The sequence below is a fragment of the Diadema setosum genome, chromosome 10, assembly GCF_964275005.1.
Source record: "Diadema setosum chromosome 10, eeDiaSeto1, whole genome shotgun sequence".
NCBI classification, from domain to species: domain Eukaryota; kingdom Metazoa; phylum Echinodermata; class Echinoidea; order Diadematoida; family Diadematidae; genus Diadema; species Diadema setosum.
In genome coordinates this window covers 16,422,887-16,448,778 of record NC_092694.1, presented here as the reverse complement: position 1 = coordinate 16,448,778, position 25,892 = coordinate 16,422,887, and the positions used below count along the sequence as shown (strand labels likewise).

Sequence of the window (25,892 nt, the reverse complement as noted above, 5' to 3'; positions counted from 1 at the left end):
CTGGTTCTGTGATATAGCAGCTCTACTTCGGTCGCAGTGCGAATCACGTGTGACATTTACTGTGATCATCAACAGTGGATGAAAACTTGGTCAGAGATACAAAACATCAGGTAGATGTGTAACTCACTCCCTGTTAACATCTATTACAGGTGAACATGTGTAATTACATAATGTTATGGAAGAGTCTGGCTTGACGATCCTTTTCTTCATTTGTTTTTGTGTACATATTGAATGCATAGACATGTACATACAGAGTTTTGTGCTTCGGTAGCTCATCACAATCTTGAAATAAATGTGAATTTGTGTCACTTGGGCTGGCATTTTGGGAGTGAGCCTTGTGATAATCAGCAGTTTCTGGATTTTGCATCCATCCTATTGTAGTTGCCCACCCAGTTCTTCTTCATCTGTGTCTTGTTCAGAAACTGAAACGATAGTAGAAGTTTATGGCCAATTATCTGCATCTATTTCTGTTGCCGCTACAGTGTAAGGTAATTGCAAGCATCATAAATCGGCGCCAAGCTTGTTATTAAAAGGAGTCATGAGTTAAAATAACGAGACTGTTAAGCTCCCGAAAATAGCCTGCTACATCTTTATTTATTTGCAATATATTAGCAGGAAATGATTTTCTTGTAGTTAATGCCAATTAATCATCAGCACTTAAGCCAAACTACCTGCATAGTAATTACCGACCCTACAAACGATTCCTTCCTCTTCAAGTTTCAAAAGAATTCATTAATATACTGTAAACACTAGCAGTGAAAAGTATGGATGAGAGTATTCCACTCTCCATAATTCCATTTCTTGCAGAGTTCTGAGCCTTCCATCTAATTTGCAATGCATGGTTAGTTTACCTATCAATCACAAATCTTACAACCAAAGAAGAAATTTTTCTTTCTTCTAGCAGCCACAATTTTTCGCCTTTATGAGATCATGGACATTTATACAACGCACATGTCATGTCACCAAAACCAAAAGCGTGAGGTGCTTGTACAGATTTTGGTTTCAAATTAATTACCAGGGTGGGAGCAGCAGTCCTGCAGATGTGGTGAATTGTTGTGGTTATTGTTCACACTATGTGCTTGGCACTGGATTCGAACTTAGGCCCTCGTGTTTGAAGGCGTATGCTTTACCAACCAGGTTACAGTACTACCACTGACATACTTCCTTGGCTTTACTCCAGGCAACTTTCACAAGCCATAGTGAATCTAACCCATTCAATACGAGAACACATGAAGATGTATGGCTGGCAAAGAATCCTTAATTGTAATGTCTACATGAACAATATCTCACTTCAGCTTTTCCAAATATCATGTCAATAAATTCTGGAATCCACCAAAACTATCTTGCGGCATTATGCATCTAGACTCAAGCGCAACTTCAAATCCAAACAAATAAGCATTCTTGCCGAGTACTTCTCATGTGTCATCAAGAGGGACACTGCTTTTTCTAATCGGATATTTTTATTCATGTTCAACTATTGCAACTTACTGTAGAAACTATTCTTGCGAAGAAAAAAAAAAAGTACCATGTACAAAGAAAAAGTAAATCTATATTTTTTGAAATGATACCTGAAAGTTATGTAGATCCCCAGAAATGTTCCTCAAAATCATTCATCTTAGAGCCATTTGTTAACATTTGTTCATTTCGTTTATTCATTCCAATAAAATCAGTGGTTACAAAACACACAAAACAATAATCAATCGAAATCAAATAGCTGACATAATACAGACGAATAAAGTTCAAGTTTATATATTTGCCAACTCAAACGGTCCATGGAAAGGAAAAAGAGAACTAGAGAAAAGCCTTGCGGCCTTGTATGAAATAAGTTCCCTCAGGTGTGTATGAGTACTAGAATATGGAGGCACACCGAGTGTTTTACATTTTTGAGACAAGAACAGAACAAAAACAACAAAAACATATAGATGTAACAATCATGAAAATGTGCAGGAAAAAAAAATAGGGTTCAGTATTTGTCAAGAAAATACTTTTTGAGAGACTTTTTTAACATCTTTAAATATTTTTGACTGCGTATATCATATCAGACAAAGAATTCCAAACAACGGGGAGATTAAAACGGACAGATTTTTTTTTTTTTTTTTTTTTAAGCAAAAGTTGTATTAACCTTAAACATATGAAATAAATTACTGTTACGAGCATCATAATGATGGATGCTGTTATTTACGAAAAAATTGGAGAAATATTAGGAGGTAACATATTCTGAAAATGTAGAAATCCAATTATTGCTGTATAATATAAAAACAGATCATGAAAATGCAAACTATGCAACTTTTTAAATAAAGGGGCTGAATGAGCAAAATAATCACTACCAGTGCAAATACGAACTGCTTTCTTCTGCAACTTTAGCAATGCATCTACTTTATACTGACTACAATTTCCCCAAACAACTACACAATATATTAAATAGGGTAATATCAATGAATTATACAAAATAATACGAGCACGTAATGGCAAATAATATTTCACTTTATACAATATACCGACACACCTCGGAATTTTACTATTAACATAATCTACATGTGTATTTCATCTTAAATGTTTATCAGTATAAACACCAAGAAATTTGACACTCTCTAACTTTTCAATACAATGTGAATCAACTGAAATTTCAATATTCTCTATTGAATCAATAACCTTACTAAATCTATTATAAAACGTAACAAAACTAGTTTTTATCAAAATAAACAATTATTACTTTGACCAGTTGAAAACTTGTTTGCCAAACCTAATAGTTTTTAGATGGATGTAAATCCATTCAAGAATGCAGAAATCAAGTAGCATAATATTCACTGTCCAGATTTCACTTATTGCTGTTAGGACAATAATTCTACAAAATTACTAAGTGGAAGTAATAACTTTAATTTTTTTAAGCACAAACTGACTCGTGAAAATTTTCACAGCTTAAATTTTGCATCTAATCAAATATATAATAGCATTTAGGACACGGCAAATCATTTTACAGGAACACAGTGTTATCCAATGGAGGCCTTACTTCAAAATAATAATAATTAGTTACTGGCCCAATGTTTTCATCGATGTGTGGTCCAATTAGGGCACACAGGTCATGGAGTTCCTGGATTTTGAGATTACCTTCACATAGTCTTCAAGGTCTCCGATTGTTGCCATGCTGTTCAGTTTCTTCTGGATGTTCCCGTGCACGCTATCGGCACTCATAAAGGAATGCCCTGGCTCAAAGTAGCGAAATGTGATGCACTGGGTGGAAATCTGTGGGTCGTTGATGATTCTTGTCATTGCACAGAATAGCAGTCAGCATTTGTTTGATGACATGCAATTGTCACAAAAGAATTTTATCGAATCTGCGTCACGATTTCGTCTGGCAAAGTCAAGATAAGTGCTTGCAATGTTAAATGCACGTCTGCCCGCTTCTCCCTCATGCCAAAGGAAACATGTAGATGCAGCACTTTTACCAGGAAGGGCAAAAGTTTCATTAGGTAATATCAACTTTCTACTAACTCTGTATGTGCCATCATGGAAACCCCCTGTGTGCCACGTTATTCTGAGACACTAGTAGTCACGCTTTGAGAAAACATAATGTTTTCAACTTCTATAGATTTCTGTTAGACTAGATATATTTAACAAAGTTGTAGAGAAAATGCCAAGCTTTGCTCTGATTAAAATTGTATGACAAATCGATGACTGTTTTTTCGTTGAAATGACTAATAGTTACATAGCTGTAAAGGCATGACTTTTGCACACAAAACAGTGACAAAATCTTAGAATTTACACGCAAATCTAGTAGAAAACACCGCTTGATAGTTAATCACAACATAAAAAGCGAGCTTGCTAAGAGACGAACAGAAGCACAAGATAAGCTTTCATTGTACTGTGACATTGGCGATTTATCGATCGGTTTGGGCGGATTTGTGGGTTTGAGCAGAATATGCGAAGTTGGCACGCCGTCGACTGAGTCGGACGTGCAAACGTGGCACATAAAGAGCTAAAGTAATAGTCTTTCGTGGGCACCTTTGGCATGCAAATGCCTTTTTGCAAGTCCACTGTTGTTTGTTTGTTTGTTTGTTTTATTTCCGTACTGAAAATCAACATATTTCATACATAAAGGCCCAGAAAAGAAAAGAAAAAATACATAGGCCCGGCTACGGAGGGTAGCCCATTTCCAGTAGTGACAATGATAGTCACTTCTGGTCTTCCATGGGGCCCTGTTCACAAAAAATTCATGCAATCAGGGACTGATAATAGAATAGAATATAACAAACACAAATAGAACGGTACATACATTACTACATTGTGACTACATTATACACCTTATTATTACATATTGTTCAAAGGTTTGGAGCATTAAAAAAAGTCAAGTGGATAGGATTTCGGTTTTGTCTAAATTGAACTTAAAAACGGGTAAAGAGAAAAGTTGACGTAAATCATTAGGTATGTTATTGTAAGCTGCTGCAGCTCTGTATGAAAATGATCTCTTACAATAATTAGTTTTAGGCCGTGGTCACTGTAAATCGTTTTGATTACGGAGAGAGTATGGTGATGTCTTGTACTTAAACATCTTTCATATGTGTTCGGGCCATGTTATTCATAATCTTATACACGAATGAAAGCAGATGAATTTTTTGTCTTTTGGTTACTGTATTCCACCCTATAAGCTATAATGAACATCACTGGTAGTAATATGGGAATAAGGGTTAACTTTCAAAATTAATCTCCCGGCTCTATTTTGCATCTTCTGAAGTTGGGAAAGAGAGTTACCGTTGGTGGATTGTCATACTACATCACCGTAATCAAAATGAGGTAACACAATAGAATATATATCGGTTTCAATTCAGTCATATTAACAAATTGTCTCAAACGACCCATATAACTAATCATTTTACCTAACTTGTTACATAGTTGTTCGATGTGAACATCCCACAGTATAACTTATCATCTACAATAATTCCCAGATATTTAAAACTATTCACCTGAAGTAATTGTTTACCCCTAAGTTTAACATTCAAATACTCTTGCTTTTTTTAACATTTTATTTGTACCAAATAACATACAAACAGTTTTATCAAAATTGATTTTTAAATTGTTGTCAGCCATCCATGTTTCCATACATACGAACTCTTTTTGCAAAGCATTTTCCCCAACTTTCGGGTTTTTATGTGAGTAATAGATGAACGTGTCATCGGCGTATAAATGGGCCCTGCAGTCAGAAAAAACCGAATTGATATCATTGATAAATATACTAAACAACAACGGTCCTAACAAAGATCCTTGTGGCACTCCTCTGGTTAATAATCTTTCATCCGAAAGGGTATTATTAAAAGAGTGCGACACCGCCTCCATTTCTGTCTCTGTCTCTCCGAATTAAAGAATAATTGGGAATACCGATTTCATTGTCTGAAATAGAACAGTCAAGTCTAGTTTCATTGAAGGCAAATACATGTATTTCATTCTCAGTCATGATTTGTTTAATTTCCTCATAATGTTTCACGAGGCTAACTATATTCAAATGAACAAACTTAATTCCCTTCTCAGAAAGTTGTTCATACCTAAGGGATGGCTCTCTCTTTTCACCAGAGTTTGCAGACTTATCTAATAAATTGCAGTCTGGGACAGTTTCCGAGTTAAGTTCAATGAAATTGGGAAGATGTTGTAAGGAACATCTGTTACACTCCCAGTTTAAGAATAGTTCATTGGGATCATTGTATCTACTCACGGGGATTCCTGAACATAATATATGCACCCATTTCTGACATCTGTGACAATTGAAGCACCATCCGATGCAATCATCTCTTCGTGTCTTGTTCAGAAACTGATTTAAACTAGCGATTCTGACGATAGTACATGTAGTAGTTTATGGCCAATCATCTGCATGTATTTCTGTTGCAGCTACAGTGTAAGGTAACTGTAAGCATCGTAAACGGATGCCAAGCTTGTCATGAAAAGTGGTCATGAGTTAAAATAACGAGACTGTTTAGCTCCCGAAAATAGAGGCAGCCTGCTTCATCCTTATTTATTTGCAATATATTAGCAGGAAATGATTTTCATGTATAAATATATAGTCAATGACATGGCCTTAATACAAAGCAGTGCTGATGTGTATATTTTGCTTCATACAACCTTATTCTTAATGTGAGAATGTTAGAAAGGACTTCTTGGCAAATTCATACATGTATTGTATTGCAAGGATTGAACTTTGTCACAGGTATCTATTTATGTTTTGGTTTGGTTTGGTTTATTATTATTTCAAATTTGGAAGTAATGGGGCAAGGAGGTTTCTCCTGCTTACGTAATAACCGGATATTGAAAGAGATTTATCTTTGTGTAATGTATTAACCGCATGAAACATGATAAATTTTTACTTGTATTCCAAGACATTTCTGGTCAGATCTGAGTCAAGTTTTCAGATTTGTCTCATATTGTGCAGTGTGTCGACCAAAAAATGGATTCTTTGTGTTGTATTTTAGTTGTATACACAAGTCAAAGTTGAATTAAAATTAACTGAGGCGTAAAGAGTTTCAGTACAAGCAGAGTATCAGCCAACTGTTTTATTTTGACATCTCTTGACAGATTTTACCAAGTTTTCATAAATGTGTTTTCATTCATTTGTGATTTTGTGTGATTGTGTGTGTGTGTGTGTGTGTGTGTGTATGTGTGTGTAAGCTGTACATTGATTTGTCATTGTGTCTGTGAGTATGTATGCGGTGATCTTGCAAAAGTTGTGGTTATTTTGCACCACGTCTCATTTTAACGTATCAAAATAAAAAGGCAAAATCATACACAGAGAATACTGCAATAAGTCCCATCAAATATTTAAGTACAACAGTCGCACATGTTTTCATCAAATGCATACAAATCGGAATACGTTGACGCAATTATATAATTTCACAGCTCTATCTTTACAAGTGCGATGATCTTGTGAAAATTTGTACATCAACTCAGCTGTGGTAGCCTTTTGCAAAGGCGGCTTGTTATGATTTGACGACACGCAAACAGGGAGCAGTGTACTGGCACACTCAGCGCGCGAGCGGCGAGCTGCGCGATCCGATCGCTGAGTGCGTGCGAGTCCATTGCGAGCTGCCTTTGCAAAAGGCTAGCTCAGTGGAAGACTTGTTAGGTGATAGAATCACCATCATCAATACATTGTATCAATTTTGGCCCACGTAGTTGCGACTTATATCACCAATTTGAGAAAACGCGAGGGGGGATTTATGTTGACGAAAGCCCTTACCACTTACTTGCTCTCGTCTTTTTTCACTCTAGTCACTTACCTCTCCGGACGGGTTCAAAAGTTCGGGCTGTGCCGTTGCCATGGCAATGAATACGATATATACCAGTTTGTGGTAGGAGCCCGAGTCCCCCTTCCTCCCCCTCCTCTTCCCCTCTCTCTCCCTTCCCTCTCTCCTCTCCCTCTCTTGCTTTATCCTTTCCCACTCTTGGTTCCTAATCTCCCTCTCTCCCTGTCTCACTTTATTCTCTTCACTTCCTCTCCCTGCCCTTCTCTTAGAAGAATATATATAATAGGGCTGGTCACGTCGTTAGAAATTGACTCTTCCATCTCAAGATATGGAGGTGCGTAAAAGTTAATGCAGTATTTAGAATTATGATATCAAAAGTGATTAGTTGTTTGTTTTGTTTGTTTTTTGAAAACGCATTTCGAGTGTTATGTAAAAACAACACATGTACAACACAATGTGCTTCACCTGAATACTCCACAACCCCCCAAATATAGCAGTACCCATACCCTCTAATTTAGCAAGATGGTACCGTCTACCTCATCTTGCATAATTTGGGTCAAACACTCTCCTCGTTTGCTTCTGCTCTGTGAAGAGAGAGGAAAATGAATAATGAGTTGATTGAGCACCCAAGCTCCTAAAAGTGCTAGCATCTTTCCTGACATTTCAGATAAGCCATTTCCACTTAATTCTATTTGTCATTATTTTTTAAATGTAGACCAATAGTTTGTATGTGTTTGACTGCTCCGAGGCGGTGTTATTAAGGATGGATGAGACTTTGCCGTATACTTCGAATACGTGCTATCGCATTGAAACAGTTGCTTTATAACATGAGATTACGCTTTACTGATTCCTCGATTTGGACCGTTATTTTTATTTTTTTATTACTATAATTTGCTTTTACAGACTTTTCCAAACTCCGTGTCATTATAGGCACTCAGTATAGCCCATTATATGTGACCACGCATCAAAACCCCTAACAAAGATTGTACATCCGGTTTTTAACATACCGGGTACTGAGGACTCCAAATGGGTGAAGGGGGTTTGATAAATACATTTTTACTTTTTATAATTTGTGTAATTCCTCTTTTATAATATTATACTTCTAAAATAAAAAGGTTCATAAAAAGGAATAGAAATTATGTTTTTCACAGTGTCTGTAGTACACATTTTTGCTTTGCTGAGCATTATCTAGTTGTGTCTTATAGACCCCAGGGCCTGTACATTTCTTACGAATTCCTTACATACTCTTCCGTTTTAACTGTATTAACTTTTGATAGGATGTTGCTGTTATGAAAGTTAGCAAGGGTTATGAATGCAATGTTTTATACAGTGTGCAATATAATCCTTTCACTGCGGTTGCTGTGGAGTTTTACTCACCTCCCCTTTTTGTGCTATCCATTGCACAGCGCATAATTATGTGAGATTATGCACGTTAGACACTCACCTTCAATGCCTATTTTCCAAGTAAACATGCACTGTCAGAGTGTGTGCTTCGACATCTCTCCATAGTTTAGGTAGGTTAGACAAGTCTATTTGTACTGAGTCATACATCGTTTTAAAGCTTACAGTCTGTTCGTTCAGAAACTAAAAATCCATGTCGAGTGATCCGCGAGGTCACTCCAAAATCAGTGAAAATGGAACATTTTCACACAAAATTCACTCCAATAATACTATTGCACTCTAAACTCTCTCTTTTCTGTTATTCACTCCTTTAAGAGTGAATATTTTCAATAGATTTTTTAGAGAGTATTAATGTTAATTATCTCTAATTTCCTTTTATTTTCCATAATGTTCATTTTCTTGTACGGTTCTTTTGGAAATTTTCCAAATCTTAAATGTGCACTATAGATGATCGCTGGACTTCAAATTCAAAAGTGCAAAAATTCCCTAGTGTGGGAGGGTGATACCCCCGTCCACCCCCCCCCCCCCCGCTTGATCCCTTTGGCACCTTCAAAGACTTACAGTTCATAGTGTGTTATCCCTTTGGGTCTATTATCTGTAAATGGAATTGAACAGCCTGAGCAGCATCACGATACCACGGAGATACTAAAATAAATTTGAAATAAAAAGCTAATTCATAAAAGCCTCATTTATGCTTATTAGGCGTGGGTGATGAGGTTGCATCCCTCTACAAAACACACTTCATTTATATCATAGAGGCTGGACACGATTTCTTTTAGATTTAGAGTGACTACATTTGTTTCAGCATATAGAGTCAGAAAAAAAAAGGTGAATGTTATGCGTAGTAAAACCATGTTTTTCTTGACCTCTGCACGAGTTTCATCAGGAAAGGCCCTTTATAAATGTTAGGATTGACTATTAATGACTTGGTCTCCTTAGACTGTTGTCATGAAGCACGAAGAACATTCTTTCGTCATCATAATCATTCTTTCAAAAAGAAAATAATAACAAAACTACCGTGGTGTGACAATTTGCAAATCCTTTACACGTGTGATACCTAAATCCCCCATATAGCGAGGTGAAAGCTTGTGAGTATAGACCCTACGCACTAAAATGCATCACTGCCATTTCCAAAAGTCCTTACATGACATTGAATAGAACGCCTGAAGTTATAGACTACTATTCAATTTGAGAAACCGATGAGTCTTATTGAACTAGTTATTGAACACGTTATTGCGGACAAAAGATTAAAAGAACGCGAGGTTGTCCAGTGAAAGGGGTCGCAGGAAATCAGCCGTGTGTCTACAGTTTTAACGGGGAACGACAATACATGTACTTTCACCCATACAGGTGTTTTATTGCGTACGAGAGACTCGACGGACGAGGGGTCGTCCCTGTTTCAAGCTCCAGATACCAACAGTGAGTACCGTAAGACATCAGTTTATCTCTCGTTTGCCGCTTCATACGTTGTACGATGTAACCCACATTTCGATAGGATTTTCGATTAAACATGCAAACTGACTTAGGCCTACTGGCTGTTTAATGGGACATTCTCATACACTGGCACTAGCTAGCTCTTTCATAGTTCCGCGTAAAACATCGGATGTGCTATACAAGAAGCACTAGACCAGTACACTGTACTGCCTTCTCAATTTCACGTATATATACCATGTCACCTCTGTAATAGATAATCACCATAATTATAAAGTATTGAAGTTCACTCTGATTGACATGTCAGTGAACAATGTTTATGATTGCCATGGCAACAGACAAGAGTGCGTACATCGTAATGTGTGATGCTCATGCACTGATGTTGAGCTTCGTCACCAATTAAGCGACAGACACCTCCCCTGCCACTCCCAATGCACTTTCCCCACACCCACATAAGATGCCAACTCCTCATACCTGCCCGACTGCGCCCATGTATAGTACAATACCGTGGATGTCGTGTTTCTGATGAACACGTCTACAAACTCGATGGCTGATGATCACTGCTTTCTAGGAAGCGTTGTCCTGTGCATTTCACAATGGTGTCACTTCTCATCGCAACATTTTGCGCATCATTCATATAAACTTAAGTAAAGTCACTTGAAAAAGGCATAAGCAGTACCTTGATTATCAACATGCGACTTGCCATGTAGCATGCATTATTATACCTCACAATAGCAATTCTTTTTTTTTTTTTTAAACACATATAGACTTCATTCACGCACTTCCTTGCCATACTCTCAATGCTGGAACAAGCTATAGCATATAGCAATGACTGGAGTATGGATGTTTCTGAGGTGTAATGTTGAGACCTGATCTGTCTGAGCTTATTCCAGGTATGACAGAAAATGTGTCAGTGTATAAGTTTAGTACAATAAAATGGTAAAAAAATCGGAGATCCATTTTGGGGAAGGAGAATCCAGAGTTTGTTATATGGAGACTTATTCATAACCGTAGGTCCTAGAAGTCATCTAGCTGATGGGATCTTTAACTTGCGGTGTAGCGTACGATCTACCAATGAGATACCAGGGAGGTGCCAGAGACGTGAGATTTCATCTCACCTCCCTGGAGATACTAAAACCATGGAGCTACTGCTCCATATGCTATATCCGTATATAGTGAAGGGATATACGTATACCTCCCTAGTATAGAATTGGTCCCACGACACTCCCATGTAGTGAGCGCCTTTTTTTTTTTTTTTTTTTGGGGGGGGGGGGGGGGGGCTTTGAAGGTCTGAAATCCAGACTAACAGAAAATCCCGAACTGAGTCTGAGTTGACCCGACCTTACGACCTGCTGATCAAAATAGACAGTACATGTATACAGTTTAGTAGAGGCTACTATGTAATCCCGTGAGATTTTTGTGCCAAAATTGATTTTATTAGCTAACTTTGTCAATTTGGGGGTGCTGAATCCAAAAAACTTTGGTTCCATTTTTTCCAACCACGTCTTCAGCCGCCATTTTGAATTTCAAAATGGTCGCCATAGCAAACTGTATTTTGACCCATATTTCATAAAGTGAGCATTGTAGAAGCTTCAAATTTGGTGCAAAATGTATGAGTGTGATGTCAGACACTCTGATATATCTTTTTCTGATATTGTGGATATTTTGATACAATTTGTAGGCTGCCATCTTGAAATTCAAAATGGCCACCATAGCAAACTGTAATTTGACCCATATCTTATAAAGTGAGCATTGTAGAAGCTTCAAATTTGGTACAAAATGCATCGTTGTGATATCAGACACTCTGATATATCTTTTTCTGATATTGTGGATTGTTTTGTACAGATTGTAGGCTGCCATCTTGAAATTCAAAATGGCCGCCATAACGTTTTTACCCGTATCTCAGGTTGCAATTATTGTAGAAGCATCAAATTTTCAAGAATGCACATGCTTGTGGTGTCCAACATTCCAGTACAGCTGTTTTCTAATTGTGGATCATTAGGCATTTCACCATGTTGAAATTCAAGATGGCTGCCATAGAAAACATACTGTTGTAAGCGCCTTAGATGAATTAGCCAAAATTGTGTTAGATAGACCGAATTCATTTCCAGGTCAAGCAGAATGACAGCCATCTCTCCATTCAAAATGGTCGCCGTAAATTAAAAATGTAAGGACGAGGTTCCAAATGACGTCATCAAGCTATGCTGAGGGGCAAAAACTGCGTACGGGGGGAGGGGGCATACCACTGTCCCATACATGTGGGCAAGCGTGTAAGCGTTACATCCCATATAGCCAGACGGGTACAGTATATGCGGTTCGCGAACTGCACGCTAAGGCGGTTTGTTTTTGCCTCCCGGGAATCACATTATTTTGCATCGTGGAACCTCGTTAATGATTATATTTAAGCCCAGTCAGTAAAATATTTGTACAAAAGCAAGCATTGATACAACTGAAGGTGATCTTCAAAAACGTGATGCTGCCTCGAGAGAATGAAGACAAACAAGGAAAAGTCTCGCAATGGCCAATGGCAAGAAAGGCCATGGTCACCCTACCAGGCATCCAATTCACAAGCTTGTTTGTTGGCCACAAACTGAAACAAGATTTGATAAACACTAGATATATTTCTCGAATGATACAGAATGAATAAGGAATGAGTAGGCTTTTTCCTGATTGCCCTTGAGTGGGTCATCTTTAGTTATTAAGACTTCCAAATTGCTTACTGCTATACAGCCAATGATTCTAAAACAACAAAGGAGCAATAATATAGCTCAGTTCTGTGGCGCTTTGCATGCATCAGAATTCCTCCACAATTTAGAAGACCATCACATGAGGGTAATCTCAAAAATTGTCACTGCCTTGAAGCTGATGAATGTGGTGTTTGGCAATCAGCTATCGGAAACATTCAAGGGGGATATTTCTAGAAAGAGATGAAAAGGGAAGTTTTCATGTTCTGTACTAAGAATTTGTATCTAGGTGAATTAAAATATAGTTATTAATCTCTGGGAGAGTATGAAAAAGGGCAGACATTCAACTTGTGCGATCAAAATACACCATGTAAGATTGGATCCAAAGTCATTAAGCTTAAGAGGATCACTAACTTCTCATAACATTTCTACTGGCTCTACAGTCTGATAGACCTGTCATTATCCAGTCATTGCTGAACGATACAATTATCGGAAGGTATAAGTTCCAAGTAATTCCACAATCACTCTTCATCTCATAATTTCATGGCCTTCTCCTCATTCTCACTAACAAAGGTTCATTTTTCATACCCATGCCTTAGAAACCCACAAAACTGAGCCATATAATCAGCCTGAAAGTTGAAATGCTGAGCAGTCATTTCCATGTGACACAGAGACGACATCACGGAAATAATAGAAACAAAGGGTTCATCAAAGATGCCATGGGAGCTGTCACCCGTCACTCACAACGAGGAAACAGAGTCCCATTCCATTGTACACTCTGTAGATGCTACTTCAAGAGCATAGGGAAAATCAGAGATATTGATGATTAATACGTAGACACTGACATTTCGATTCTCCTCATGGATCTTGTAAGTTTGTTTTACTTACTGTATTGCATGATATCTGCTCCATCACTGGAAAAGGAAATGATAGAAGTACAATTGACATTATTGAGAGATTATCTTCTGCAGTCCGTTGTGAAAAAACAAAGGTCTGCTTTTTCATGCCTTTTATGGTGCTGGCTGAAGTTGAAAATTTGAGGATGTCTCAAAGAGCAGATGGACCAAGAAGTATCTAAACCTGGAATCATGCAGAATGTGCAATGACACAGTCCATGCCTCCCAAAGTTTGGCGTGGATGACTTCAACCAGGACAATCTCCCGCTTTACCCTCGTAGAGTCTTGATACAACAAATCCAGAGAGCAAAGCTCGTAATCTCTCACAACCTAATTTGTGCCTCTACTACAGGAAAATATGATACATTACATTGTAGTTATTTCCAGAAGGTATGCATAAAATGTTCAATTAAATGCTTTGAGCTTCCTACACCAACGGTGGCCACAGTATTCATTATCATGCTCATAGCAAGAAATGCAAAAGTCACTGTTTCTGGAAGAATTTTATAAAACCAATTCTCCCTTGTGTACAGCCTTAAAGTGCTGGTGACTTCAAAAAAATATGCAGGGACCGAGAATAGAAGACGTTGTCTATTAAAGTGACTATCCCATGAATTTTTAGAATGTAGGGCTAATGTTGTAAACTCTACAACCAAATCGTCTAACTGGGGCATTTAGTCACTCAGACACAAGAGGTTCTTTTGAAATTCATTTGTTTTGACGTCAGAATCACATGATTTCCCACTCACAATTTTTACCCAAATGCAATGCTTTTAAAGGAATGTTTCCCATTGCAGCCATTTTGCATTTCAACATGGTAGTGTACCTACTGAGGACAGGAAGCAGTCCCGCCTACGCAATTCACTGAAGTGATTGACTTACACATGAGTGTTCCAGCATGCTTGGGTTTGCAGTTTAAAGATCTTACAGCACCAAATATAGTCGAAATCCATCTTGAATTTCAAGAGTGGCGGCCAATGCGAATAATCTATTATTACAGAATGTATAGGCCCTATGTGTGTTTTTAAAAGAATGTATACTGTACGCCCCCTAAACATTCATATGTCTAAAAGTTGCTTGTAACCAGAGATATTAGCTGAAAAGCAGCCATTTTGATTGTTAAGATGGCCGCCTCGAAAGTGATCTGCAATTTAAGGGAGGGAAAAAGTGCATCTGAATATTCAACATCATGAGCCCGGTTTATGCCCGAAATGTGAACTTTCTTTATTACTTACAACATGAGATATGGGTCAAAATATACGTTCTGGTATGGCGGCCATTTTGAATTTCAAGATGGCCTCCTTCAATATCAAAGTTGACCATCGTTTCAGAAAAAGATGCTTCAGAATGTCTGATAGCATACGCATGCTCTTTGCCCCAAATTAGAACCTTACACAATGTATACGATATGAGATACAGGACCAATTACATTCGTTACTGTGGCCATTTTGAATTTCAAGATGGCCGCCAATGAAAATGATCCATCACTTAAAAAAAAAATGTTTATGTTAGCATGTCTGACATCACGAGCATGCTTTCTGACCTAAATTGATACTTTCCACAATGCTTACAACCCTAGATATGGGTAAAATATATTTAGCAATGGCGGCCATTTTGAATTTCAAGATGGCTGCCTAAAAACTGTATCAAAACTATCTACGGTATCAGAAAATGGTGCATTAGAATGGCTGACATCATGAACATGCTTTTTGCATCAAATTTGAACCTTCTATGATGCTCACATTATGAGAATTGGGTCAAAACACAGTTTGCTATGGCGGCCATTTTGAAATTCAAAATGGCGGCTGAAGACGTGGTTGGAAAAAATGGAACCAAAGTTTTTTGGATTCAGCAACCCCAAATTGACCAAGTTAGCTGAAAAAATCAATTTTGGCACGAAAATCTCACGGGACCCAATATTTCGACACAGTAGACTGTACTAGTTGTACTCTTATTTTTTTCGTCATCGCTCACACGATTCGTTCGATGCTAGAATACAGAGTCCAGATATCCTTCCTTCCGGTGGCAGAGTGTTCTATTCTCATGGATTTGGTGGAAGTACAATGTACCATGATGCAACGGTAAAACGCTTGCAACCGTATATGAACAGACTATTATGTGAGTAATGATATCTGTAATTAAGGTATAAGATGAACAAAAAGAAAAACACCCATACCTACACATTACGCAGTAATATATGGAAGCAAACAAATGAAAATCAAATGATGTCACAAAGGTGATCTTATTTACAGGGAAGTATAGTAAGGAAAGAAACGATTTGAATAAGTAATTAGAGCAATAGACGACACTGCATGGTTTAGAATGTTGTTGATTTGATTTTACAAGCGCAATGAAAGTGTTGTTGCCCAGTGGAACTGCGGAGACAAAATTATTCACTTTACTTGTTTTCTCTCACTTTTTGAAGCTAAAAGAGAAAAAGGTGAGTAATTCATGGCTCAGTCTGCTGTTGAGATGATTTGATTTATCCATTCTTGACAATACAATTGCGATTGTGACTTTTGATGCGCAATATTCAAGGGTTGTCACTAATTGTCACACACTTTGGTACAATGTATCTTTTAAGATTTAAATGACATTCGCCTGGATGATGTTTGATGCTATTGCATGATTATGATACCCCACTCCACTGTCTCCTAAACCCGCTTCTTATTTATATATAACACAACACTATATCTGAATTGGATAATAAGATAAATGAGAAGGGGAAACAATATCAAGAAGAGAATAATATACTGTATTCGATGCGCACCCATAATTTGTACACTTGGGATATGCCTAGAGTGGCCTGGCTTGCTTTGGACATGTACAAAACAAGCCAGTGTCGTGCCACTAGAGTTTAGGTGTACGTTATCCATACTGAACGTCCCAGTCAAGCTTCATTTTCATAACTTATAACGATCCACACAAATGTATAATAACATATAATCGTTTACAAACTATGTGCATATTTGTGAATAATGTATGTATAGATGCATATTGTGAATAAATCAAATCAAATCAAATCAAATCAAATCAAATCAAATCAAATCAAATCAAATCAAATCAAATCAAATCAAGTCCGCATCTGGAAATGAAATGACATTGTGGCGGTCTGTAACCAATGATGACCTCTTGCGTAATACAGCGAGTTGACTGAAAATCAAATCTTGGGTCTTCCTCCTTATTTTATATAATGGCAGACTCGAAGAACACAGACTCCAATATGGCGGACGGAAAGACGTTTCGTGTGATCGTCTGGGGCGTACCGCGCTCGATTTCTACGTGCGTCCTCAAGTGCCTAAGTTTCCAACCGAACACACAGGTAAGACTAAGCATATTGGTCTATATATTAGCGCCAGTCCATTATAGGCAAGAGAAGTCTGTCGCAACTGAACATCCTGCTCACTATGGCCCTGAACTTGCCACGCAGTTTACAATGATTATGATACAATGAAACTTTAATCACAATAGTTTCATTTCAAAAACCGATTCTGGCAACTACAGAATTCTTGCAATCCCAACGTGGTAACGAATTTTTTCAAACTAAAATGGCATGTATTAAAATGACTGACAGGTTATTTTAGAAAACATTAACAGGTAGACCTACCATCGTGGGGAAATAACGTTAAATATCTGTAGGCCTATCCAATGGTATCCAACGACAGAGCGACAATTTTACTTGCGTATAAGTAATTGATTTCAGAGTGATCGTTTAATTAGAACACTATGTTTTTTCACGACTGTGATGGTGTGTTTTCTTGCATTCTGTTAAAAAAGAAAGTAAAATTTTACCTGACTTGTGATATTGTTTCCTCGCAAAGATGAATATAGTCATTTCGGACGTATTCCGACGCTAAACTCTGCAATAGTGAATATGGATATTATGATCCATTTCAAGCTTTGAGGAAGTCCTTATTTTCTTCCCTTCCTATCTTTATTCATATTTTTCCACGTCAGAATGAAGATTACAGTAAAGAAAGATGAATGTAATGAGTGGTATTTCTCCATTATCTTTGCGTTTCCAGACTCATTTGAAATTAAAAATGGAATCAGAGAATCAAAATGAAAAGAAAAAAAAAAAGGCTAAGCTGTTTGCCTTCTTCTCTGGAGCTGAATGTAACTAGATGACATTTTGTTTAATTTTGTTTAATAGATACTTTATTTTCTGCAAATCAACAAATCAATCAGCAAATCAATATACATAAGGCACATGATCATGAATATGTGGAAAATATACAAAATAGATTCAAAACAGAGTCGTTTGACTTGCGTAAACAAAGATATAAAAGGTAATTAATGATACAATATACAGTATGCATGTCTATGCAGCGGGGATTACAACAATTATAATTATGGAGCGATAATGCAGAGGGCCGCCATTGTAAGCATAGCTTGAAAAGATGGCCGGCCAGAGGAAAAGGTAGGGGCGTATACTGGTAATACTACAATACAATACAAATTCTGCTGCGAAGATAGCAGGGGAAAAACGTGATGGTGGTGGATGTGCGTGCAAGTGCTAGAAAGTGCAGAAGGGCAGATATGCTGGAATGTAGAATAATCGAATTGGTTTGCTGAAAAAGGGAACGGTATGCGATGTTGCTATTTGGGAGACCAACATTAATCATATGAATTATTTGTTTTTAATTTGTATTTGAAGTATACTGTAATAAAATGTGCTTCTTTAAGTTTGCTTTAAATGAAAACAAGGAGGCACATTGTTTCAACTCCTCAGGAAGAGTGTTCCATGTATCCGGACCGTGATGTCTAATCGATTTTTGAGCAAGTAAAAGCTTTGGATTACTTAAATGAAAATCATGGGAACGACGGGCTGGGTATGAATGAATATGGTCATTGGTTACTAAGGCATTATGAAAAAATGGTAATAAATTTCGAGTGTGTTTATACATGAATATAGCAGTTAGATATATATGTATGTCATGGGCTTTTAAAGTTTTTAGGCGATGAAATATAGGATCGGTGTGAGCCAAAAAAATTGAGTGTGTGCATATACGAAGAGCCTTTTTCTGAAGAATAAAAATTGTATTTAATTTACTTTTGCTACAGTTGCCCCATACAATATTGCAATACATTACATATGGTAAAAATAAAGTGTTATATAACATTATTAAAGTTTGATCATTAATCAAATACTTTATTCTCCTTAAAACACCAGTTGTTTTAGATATTGCTGTAGTAATATTCTGCGCATGAGTATTCCAAGTTAAATTGCTATCTAGGGTCACTCCTAGAAACTTGGTTGAGTGTTTCTCAGCAATGTTTATACCATCAATATAAATACTTTTGGGAAGGGTGGGTTGGGATTGAAGAGTATGAAAATGTATAAAACATGTCTTATCAATATTCAATGAAAGCTTGTTACTTCTAAACCATTTCGAAATATTACCTAATTCCATATTAAGTGTATCAATCAGTGTTGCAATATCCTTATGAGAATAAAAAACGTTAGTGTCGTCTGCAAATAAGATGAAGTTCAAACGAGGGGAGCAATTGGTGATGTCATTAATGTAAATCAAAAAAAAAGTAGGGGACCGAGGATAGATCCCTGAGGGACACCACATGACACGTTAGAATATAATGATTGACTAGATTTAAATGCAACATATTGTTTGCGATGACTTAGATAACTTCTGAACCATGACAAAGTAATCCCTCTCACGCCATAATTCTGTAATTTTCCAAGTAAAATGTCATGATCAATAGTGTCAAATGCCTTACTAAGATCCATAAAAACTCCAATTATATGTTCTTTTTTACTAAGCGCATCAATAATATTATCGACAGATTTGATTATAGCATAATCGGTAGAAAATCCTTTCCTAAAACCAAACTGATTCGTATTCAATATATCATTTCCAATCATAAACGAGTAAAGACGCTTGTAAACTACTTTTTCTAAGATTTTCGATAGAACAGGCAACAATGAGATGGGTCTATAATTTTTCACCATTAATGGATTTTCTCTTTTATAGATGGGGATAACTTTGGCGATTTTAAAAGAGTCTGGAAACTTGCCATTAAATAGGGATAGATTGAATATATGGGTGAGAGGGGCTGCTAGGGGGTAAATTATCTTTTTCAATAAATTCACCCTCAAATTATCGGGCCCACAGGATTTACTACATTTCAAAAGTCGAACAATATCAATAATTTCAGATTCATTAATTGGAGTAAAAAACAAAGAATTTTGATTATTTTCAGATAAATATTCTTTATAATTTTTTATATCATTTATGGGAATAGATGCTGCTAAAGAAGGACCAACATTAACAAAAAAATTATTAAAAATATTTGCAATTTGGTCAGGATTAGTGATAACATTATCATTATGAGTAATACTATCAGGACATTCCATAGGTTTCTTCTTAAGTATTTCATTAACAGTCCGCCAAAGAGCACTTTTATCATCCTTGTTAGATTCGAGTTTATTTGAAATATATGATTTACTTGAAACTCGAATTAAAGTAGTTAATTTATTTCTATATGTTTTATACCTTTTCACATTTTCAGGAGTGGGTTTTCTCAGAGATATCTTATAAAGACGGTTTCGAGTAAGAATGGAATGTATAAGACCTTGAGTAATCCAGGGTTGCCGGGCTCTTTTCCTTCCATTTCTCTTTGTAGTTAAAGGAATATGTTTGTCATAATAATCTAATAATTTTTGTAAAAAAATTTCATAAGAAGAATCAACGTCTTGGAGTTCAAAGACGTCATCCCATTGTTCTTCAAATAAATCTTGATTCAATGAATCAATACTTTGTGGTGTTTCATTTCTATACATTTTCAAGTATTGTTTGGGTTGGCGGCGTATTGGGGTTGTTACAGATTTGTCTTTAATCATAAAAATCGGTAGATGATCAGATATGTCTGAATAAAGAATGCCGTTCGTGCAGGTTTCAGTAATGACATTAGACAGTATATTATCTATTAATGTTTTACTATGGGTGTTATTGTTTATTCTGGTGGGTTTATTGATGTGGGGATGCAGTGAGTTGGAAAGTAATATGTCATGAAAATGGGTGGGTTGTAATAAATCTATATTGTAATCTCCCATCAAAAAAATTGATTTTCTCTCTCCAAGAATTTCATTAGCACATTGATCGAAATTGTCAAAAAAAGATTGAATATCATTTTGCGGAGGACGGTAGATGGTACCAACTATAATATTTTTCTCATTGTCATTTAAAATTTCAATAAATAAGCTTTCTGCTCCTTGAATATGCAAATCAGTTCGAATTCTGAACTTAATTTGATTATTAACATACATGGCAACCCCACCTCCTATGCCATGCTTTCTGTCATTACGAATAAAATTGTAATTGTCAATGCCAAACAGGTCCGGGGAATTGGAGTGCAACCATGTTTCGGTAATTCCTATAACGGAAAATGGAAAATCATTGAGAGAATTTAGAAATAATTCAAAGTTTCTATTCAAACTCCTTGAATTAAAATGAATTAAACTAAAATTAGCACAAATCTGATTTGCCTTATTGACAAAAAATTGACTGTTAAATTCATTAATAGTGAAATACTGACTTGTGTGGTTGACTAGCTGTTGGTCATCTATTCCAAAATCAGAATCCATTTACAATGAGTAACATTACGTGATCGCAGCATATCATGGTGCAACGGGAAGTGTAGTGCACATCGTATACACGGGGTGTATACGATGAGGTGCATCGGTGCGTGTTGTGCTGTAACAAACTATAGAGGAGCGCTTGAAATGAAATTATTGACATGATCTACAGGACTGCAGAGCATAGACACACAAAAACACAAATTCAAATAATATGCTACACTTTAGGGGTGACCTAGCAAGTAGTGTGACTTACACATAATGAAAAATAAACAGTATCATTATGTCAATACAACCTCCTTTCTGAAAGGAATTTGTCATTTTTACAATATTCTTGTCTGACATTATAGAATGAGTCGAGATGGAATCGGGTGAAAGAAAAGAGGAAGAAATAAAGACAGACTCCAGAAAAGGGGGGGGGGGTGGACAAGAGAAATCTGGTTTCGGTATAGCCGTGTATATAATGCGGGTAGAGAAGAAAGGGAGGATATGGAGGCAGATACCGGAGGGAAGATGAGAATCTGAGAGCTATATAGGGTAGGATACGGGTAGATAAGACATTAAGCTGTGAAGACAAAGCATGAAAGAAGAGAAGAACTGGGCAGAACTGGTTGTGATACAGCAGATTGATAGCTGCTGTGGTCACTGAAAACGGGAGGGTACGGTATTTAAATTTGAAGTCCTTAACAACTATTTTAACTAACAATCATTCATAACAAAAGCAATGACAAGGTAATCACACAATGACGTAACAGCGTAGGACGGCTATACAGTAAAAACATTCTTGCTAACAAGCAATTAAACAAGTGATACATCGACTTCAGTTACATTGTTGGTTTCTGTATCAACAGAAACGTAACACTTTGTTGGATGCGAACAGTGAACTCAGAAATTGCAACAATACAAACTGTAGGTCGTGCGTCGACCTCGAAATCATTGTTCGCCGTTGTACCAACAGATGAAGCAAATTGTAAAATACATGAATAAAGTAGCACGCACATTACATAATCTTACAATATATGATGCTTGTCTCCGGAAGAAAAGCAGTACAGTGAGTGGGCTGAAATTTTTTTTATGTTTTTTTTTTTTTTTTTTTTGAAGTGGCCATCTGTTTTAAAACTAAGCTTGTTCCTAGCAGTAACAATGCGGTGGTATGAAATAAATACACGCGTTAAATGCATTAGTCAAACATTTGGACTTTAACAGCAAACAATTCCATTTCATTTCCATTTCCATTTCCATTTCACATTGGTATCTATGCTAACACTGTGCTGTACAGTTCGACCTCGATTATCCGGCCATGTCGGGACCGGCGCTCATCAGGATAAGCGAATTGGCCGGATATGGGAGACACAATGTTAATGTATAATATAGCTGCCGTCCAAGCTGCCGTCCCAGTGCACTGGCAGCTAGGCAGGTAGTGTACCCCGCAACGGTGGTGTAATCTATGCTAGCCTGCGCAAAATTGTAGTCCCTTCTTCACAAAAATAAAGTAGGCCCTATATCTTTATGTGAAAATCATACATGTTTTACCTCCTTAGATATTGAGAAACCTATCATGCACATCTTATGAAATTAGTGAAATAGATCCATGAAAATATGTTGAAGTCACTGTTTTTCTGAATTTTTGGATGAAAAAAAAAAGTCCTTCACTGCGTGAACGCGTCCGGATAATAGAGGTTTCCGGATAAAAGGAGGCCGGATAATCGAGGTCGAACTGTATTTCTTTAAAAGTTTTGATACGTGATTGAAAGATGAAAGTAAAATTGCGTAGTAGATACAATCAAATAGCGAAATAATAACATACAAATGAAATATACTAAACATGTACTTCATATCAAAACACAATAGCTATTCAACCTGTGTTCTTTCCTGTAGGACATCTTTCTTTTTAAAGAGCGATGAGTATTGCTCTAAGGAGGTATCTTAAACAATGAACAAATTTCCATGGTCCTTGAAAGGGCCTAACACTGAGTTTTCGATGTTTCCTTGATACTTAACAATATTTCTGCCACTCCTTCTTTTATACTGATTACTTCTTCCAGGCATGGTACGAGCCGTACTGTCTCGCCTTCTTTAACGACTTCACGTGCGCCTCCATGGGCTTCAAGCTGCCGAGACTGATGAAAGACTTCGACCCCGCGGCCTTCGGGGCCGGCATGGCGGCCAAAGTTAAAGGAATACCCTTGGAAGATAAGTTTGATCCAAGCAAGCTGGACACATCACTCTTTCTGTGAGTAAAGAGAGGGAAAAAAAAGACATAAAAACACGAGGTATAAAAACAATGTTTATTTTTTATTATGAACATTGTGTCTGAAAAATATATAAACTGTAACATGAAAATGACCGTCCATAAAATGCCCCCGAAAGAGGACTGAGAGTGTGTAGTCAGAGTGGCGCCTACACAATAATCCATGTTCATGATGTTTAGTTGATAACACGAAAGAGTACTCAGAAAGCCATTTTTCCACCTTGAGAAGCATGTAGTCGATATCATCGTCACTAAAGGATCAACAATTTAATGTGTCCTGAAACAGTTAAAATACCTACTGGATTATAACCTCATTCAGTCCGGGCTCACTTATATCCTTTCATCAAAGTGTTGATCAACAGTCTGATGTGTCTGTGGCCATTTTTAATCATTGATCATTGATTATGCTAAACTACTAAAATGTTATTGATAAATGCATGCACCAGACTGTGCACAGTTGGTCCCTCCCACCCCCCCCCCCCGCTCGCTTGATCGTAATCAAACCATAATCGTTTTCAATAACTTTTCTATGTTGAATCATATCATTCATCAAAACGCGTGTGCGTCGCATAACAGTTGCTTTAAGAGCATTTGGGCCCACTGGAGAATCCGCTACATCCTCTTCATTTGCCAGATAATATCATCGTCGTGATGAGGAGCTCTAATACACCGTATCTCTTCAAAAGATGTGTTACGGATCTGATACAGTGTATACCCGTTACCCAACCCCTGCATTTTCGCAAAGATTAGTTGAACTGATAAGATTTACATAGGATCTGGACTGATAACGCTCTTTCCACTAAAACGTGTAAAACCCGATTAAATCAATCACATCACTTTGTGTATTACTAATCTTAATTTTGAAAAAAAAAACATACACAGAGATGGACATCTAGTAGGCCCTACTCTAAGTTTCTTTGCATTTTAAAGCCATGTTCTTTCAAATGATTGTGAGTCTAACCGATTGGGAAGCCGCGAATGCCCTATATTGTCTGTTACTGTTCAGAGTTTTGTCTTCATTTAATGTTGTCACTTTCAGTATGGGATGGGGTTTTCGTAGACATTCAGGTATATGCTGTGGTATTTTATCCTCATAAAATATATTTATTCTGTTTTCACATTGTCACGATCTTTGTTTTGTCTGAATTGTTATTTTAAAAAATGCTTGTGACGACGGTAATTTTAAAGAAATGTCACTTTCTTACTTAATAACGTGATCATTCATGTGCATTATTTTCTGGCCAATCAGACGCGACAGTGTAAGAATGCAGCTAGACTCGTTACCAGCAGATAAGTCATACGTCATCAAGGACATGGCTTACGGAGCCACAGGCTTCTACGACATGCTGCCCACCAAGGAGGCTAACTTCAAGCACGTCTTCCTTATCCGACGCCCAGATCGCATGTTCCCCTCTTGGCGTCGGCTGCTCTTCAAGCAGATGACGGAGGGACTGTCAATGGGCAAACCGCTGGAGGAGGAAACCTTTGATATGACAAAGGACGTTCCGTTCATGATGCCTGGATACACGTACAAGTGTCAGTACGATTTGTGGAAGCACGTCCGGGAGAACATCGATCCGAACTCGGTTGTGATCGATTGTGACGATTTGGCAACGAATCCGGAGCTGTATCTGCCGAAGTTGTGCGAGGCTGCCGGCATGCCGTACACCGATTCCCTTCTTGAGTGGGATGGGAGCGCGGATATTGTCAACACGTGGCGATGTCTGATTCCTTTGATTAATCAGAAAATTCACGAAGTGGCCTTCAAAAGCACCGGGTTCCATACGCCGAAACCGGCGCCACCCCGCGACGAGATGAAACCGGATATCGTTAAATGCATCGACGCCACTCAACAATATTACGACGAGATGGCAACCTTTAAACTTTAATCCCGTGTGCTTCTTCTTTTTTTCCCCCACTTAACGTTGTTCTCTGCTAGTCTGTATTCCTTGGTAACAGGTGTATGCCTTTTCAAAGCATGAAGTGCATGACAATCTCTGGAGTAGTTAGATTAATAAAGAGTCTCAAGTTAGTGTTTGAACAGTACAGCTTTGGTACCCAAGTACAAGCTGTATTATGATTTTATTCACTTGTTTGTAAAAATCTCCCGAAGGAAATACAATTACTAAAAGGTCTATCGGTGGCTGCGTTAGTGAGTATATCAGAGCGTCATTAGTGTCAACCAAGTTTTTATGGTTTTATGTTTTTAAGGTTTTAACATTTTAATCACGATTTTACCATTTTCTCATCTGCGGATGGGGGAGGGGGGTGTAGGGAGGGGAAGGGAAGGGGATGTACTCATTTATTGTCTTTTGACATGTTTGAGCGCAGCCGAAATTTAATCTTGTACCTCCGAAATTGAATTGAATTGAATTGAATTGATGAATTGATGAGGTTTATTGTTCCTGA

The 25,892-nt window shown here is 37.3% G+C and overlaps 1 protein-coding gene across 1 annotated transcript; it reads left to right on the top strand.

Moving 5' to 3' along the window:
* The first annotated feature begins 9,989 nt into the window (after nucleotides 1-9,989).
* Nucleotides 9,990-25,395, top strand: LOC140234320 (uncharacterized). The gene is made up of 4 exons (XM_072314382.1): nucleotides 9,990-10,046; nucleotides 16,839-16,960; nucleotides 23,278-23,465; nucleotides 24,733-25,395. The coding sequence occupies exons 2-4, from the start codon at nucleotides 16,862-16,864 to the stop codon at nucleotides 25,370-25,372; spliced, it is 927 nt and encodes a 308-aa protein (XP_072170483.1). The 5' UTR covers nucleotides 9,990-10,046; nucleotides 16,839-16,861; the 3' UTR covers nucleotides 25,373-25,395.
* Nucleotides 25,396-25,892: the final 497 nt, after the last annotated feature.

What these genes read in the sequence shown, in the direction of transcription:
- LOC140234320 (XM_072314382.1), top strand. Translation starts at nt 16,862, where the DNA reads ATGGCGGACGGAAAGACGTTTCGTGTGATCGTCTGGGGCGTACCGCGC. An exon ending in GTTTCCAACCGAACACACAG is followed by an intron (nt 16,961 to 23,277) that starts GTAAGACTAAGC and finishes TACTTCTTCCAG; the next exon opens with GCATGGTACGAGCCGTACTG. An exon ending in CTGGACACATCACTCTTTCT is followed by an intron (nt 23,466 to 24,732) that starts GTGAGTAAAGAG and finishes CTGGCCAATCAG; the next exon opens with ACGCGACAGTGTAAGAATGC.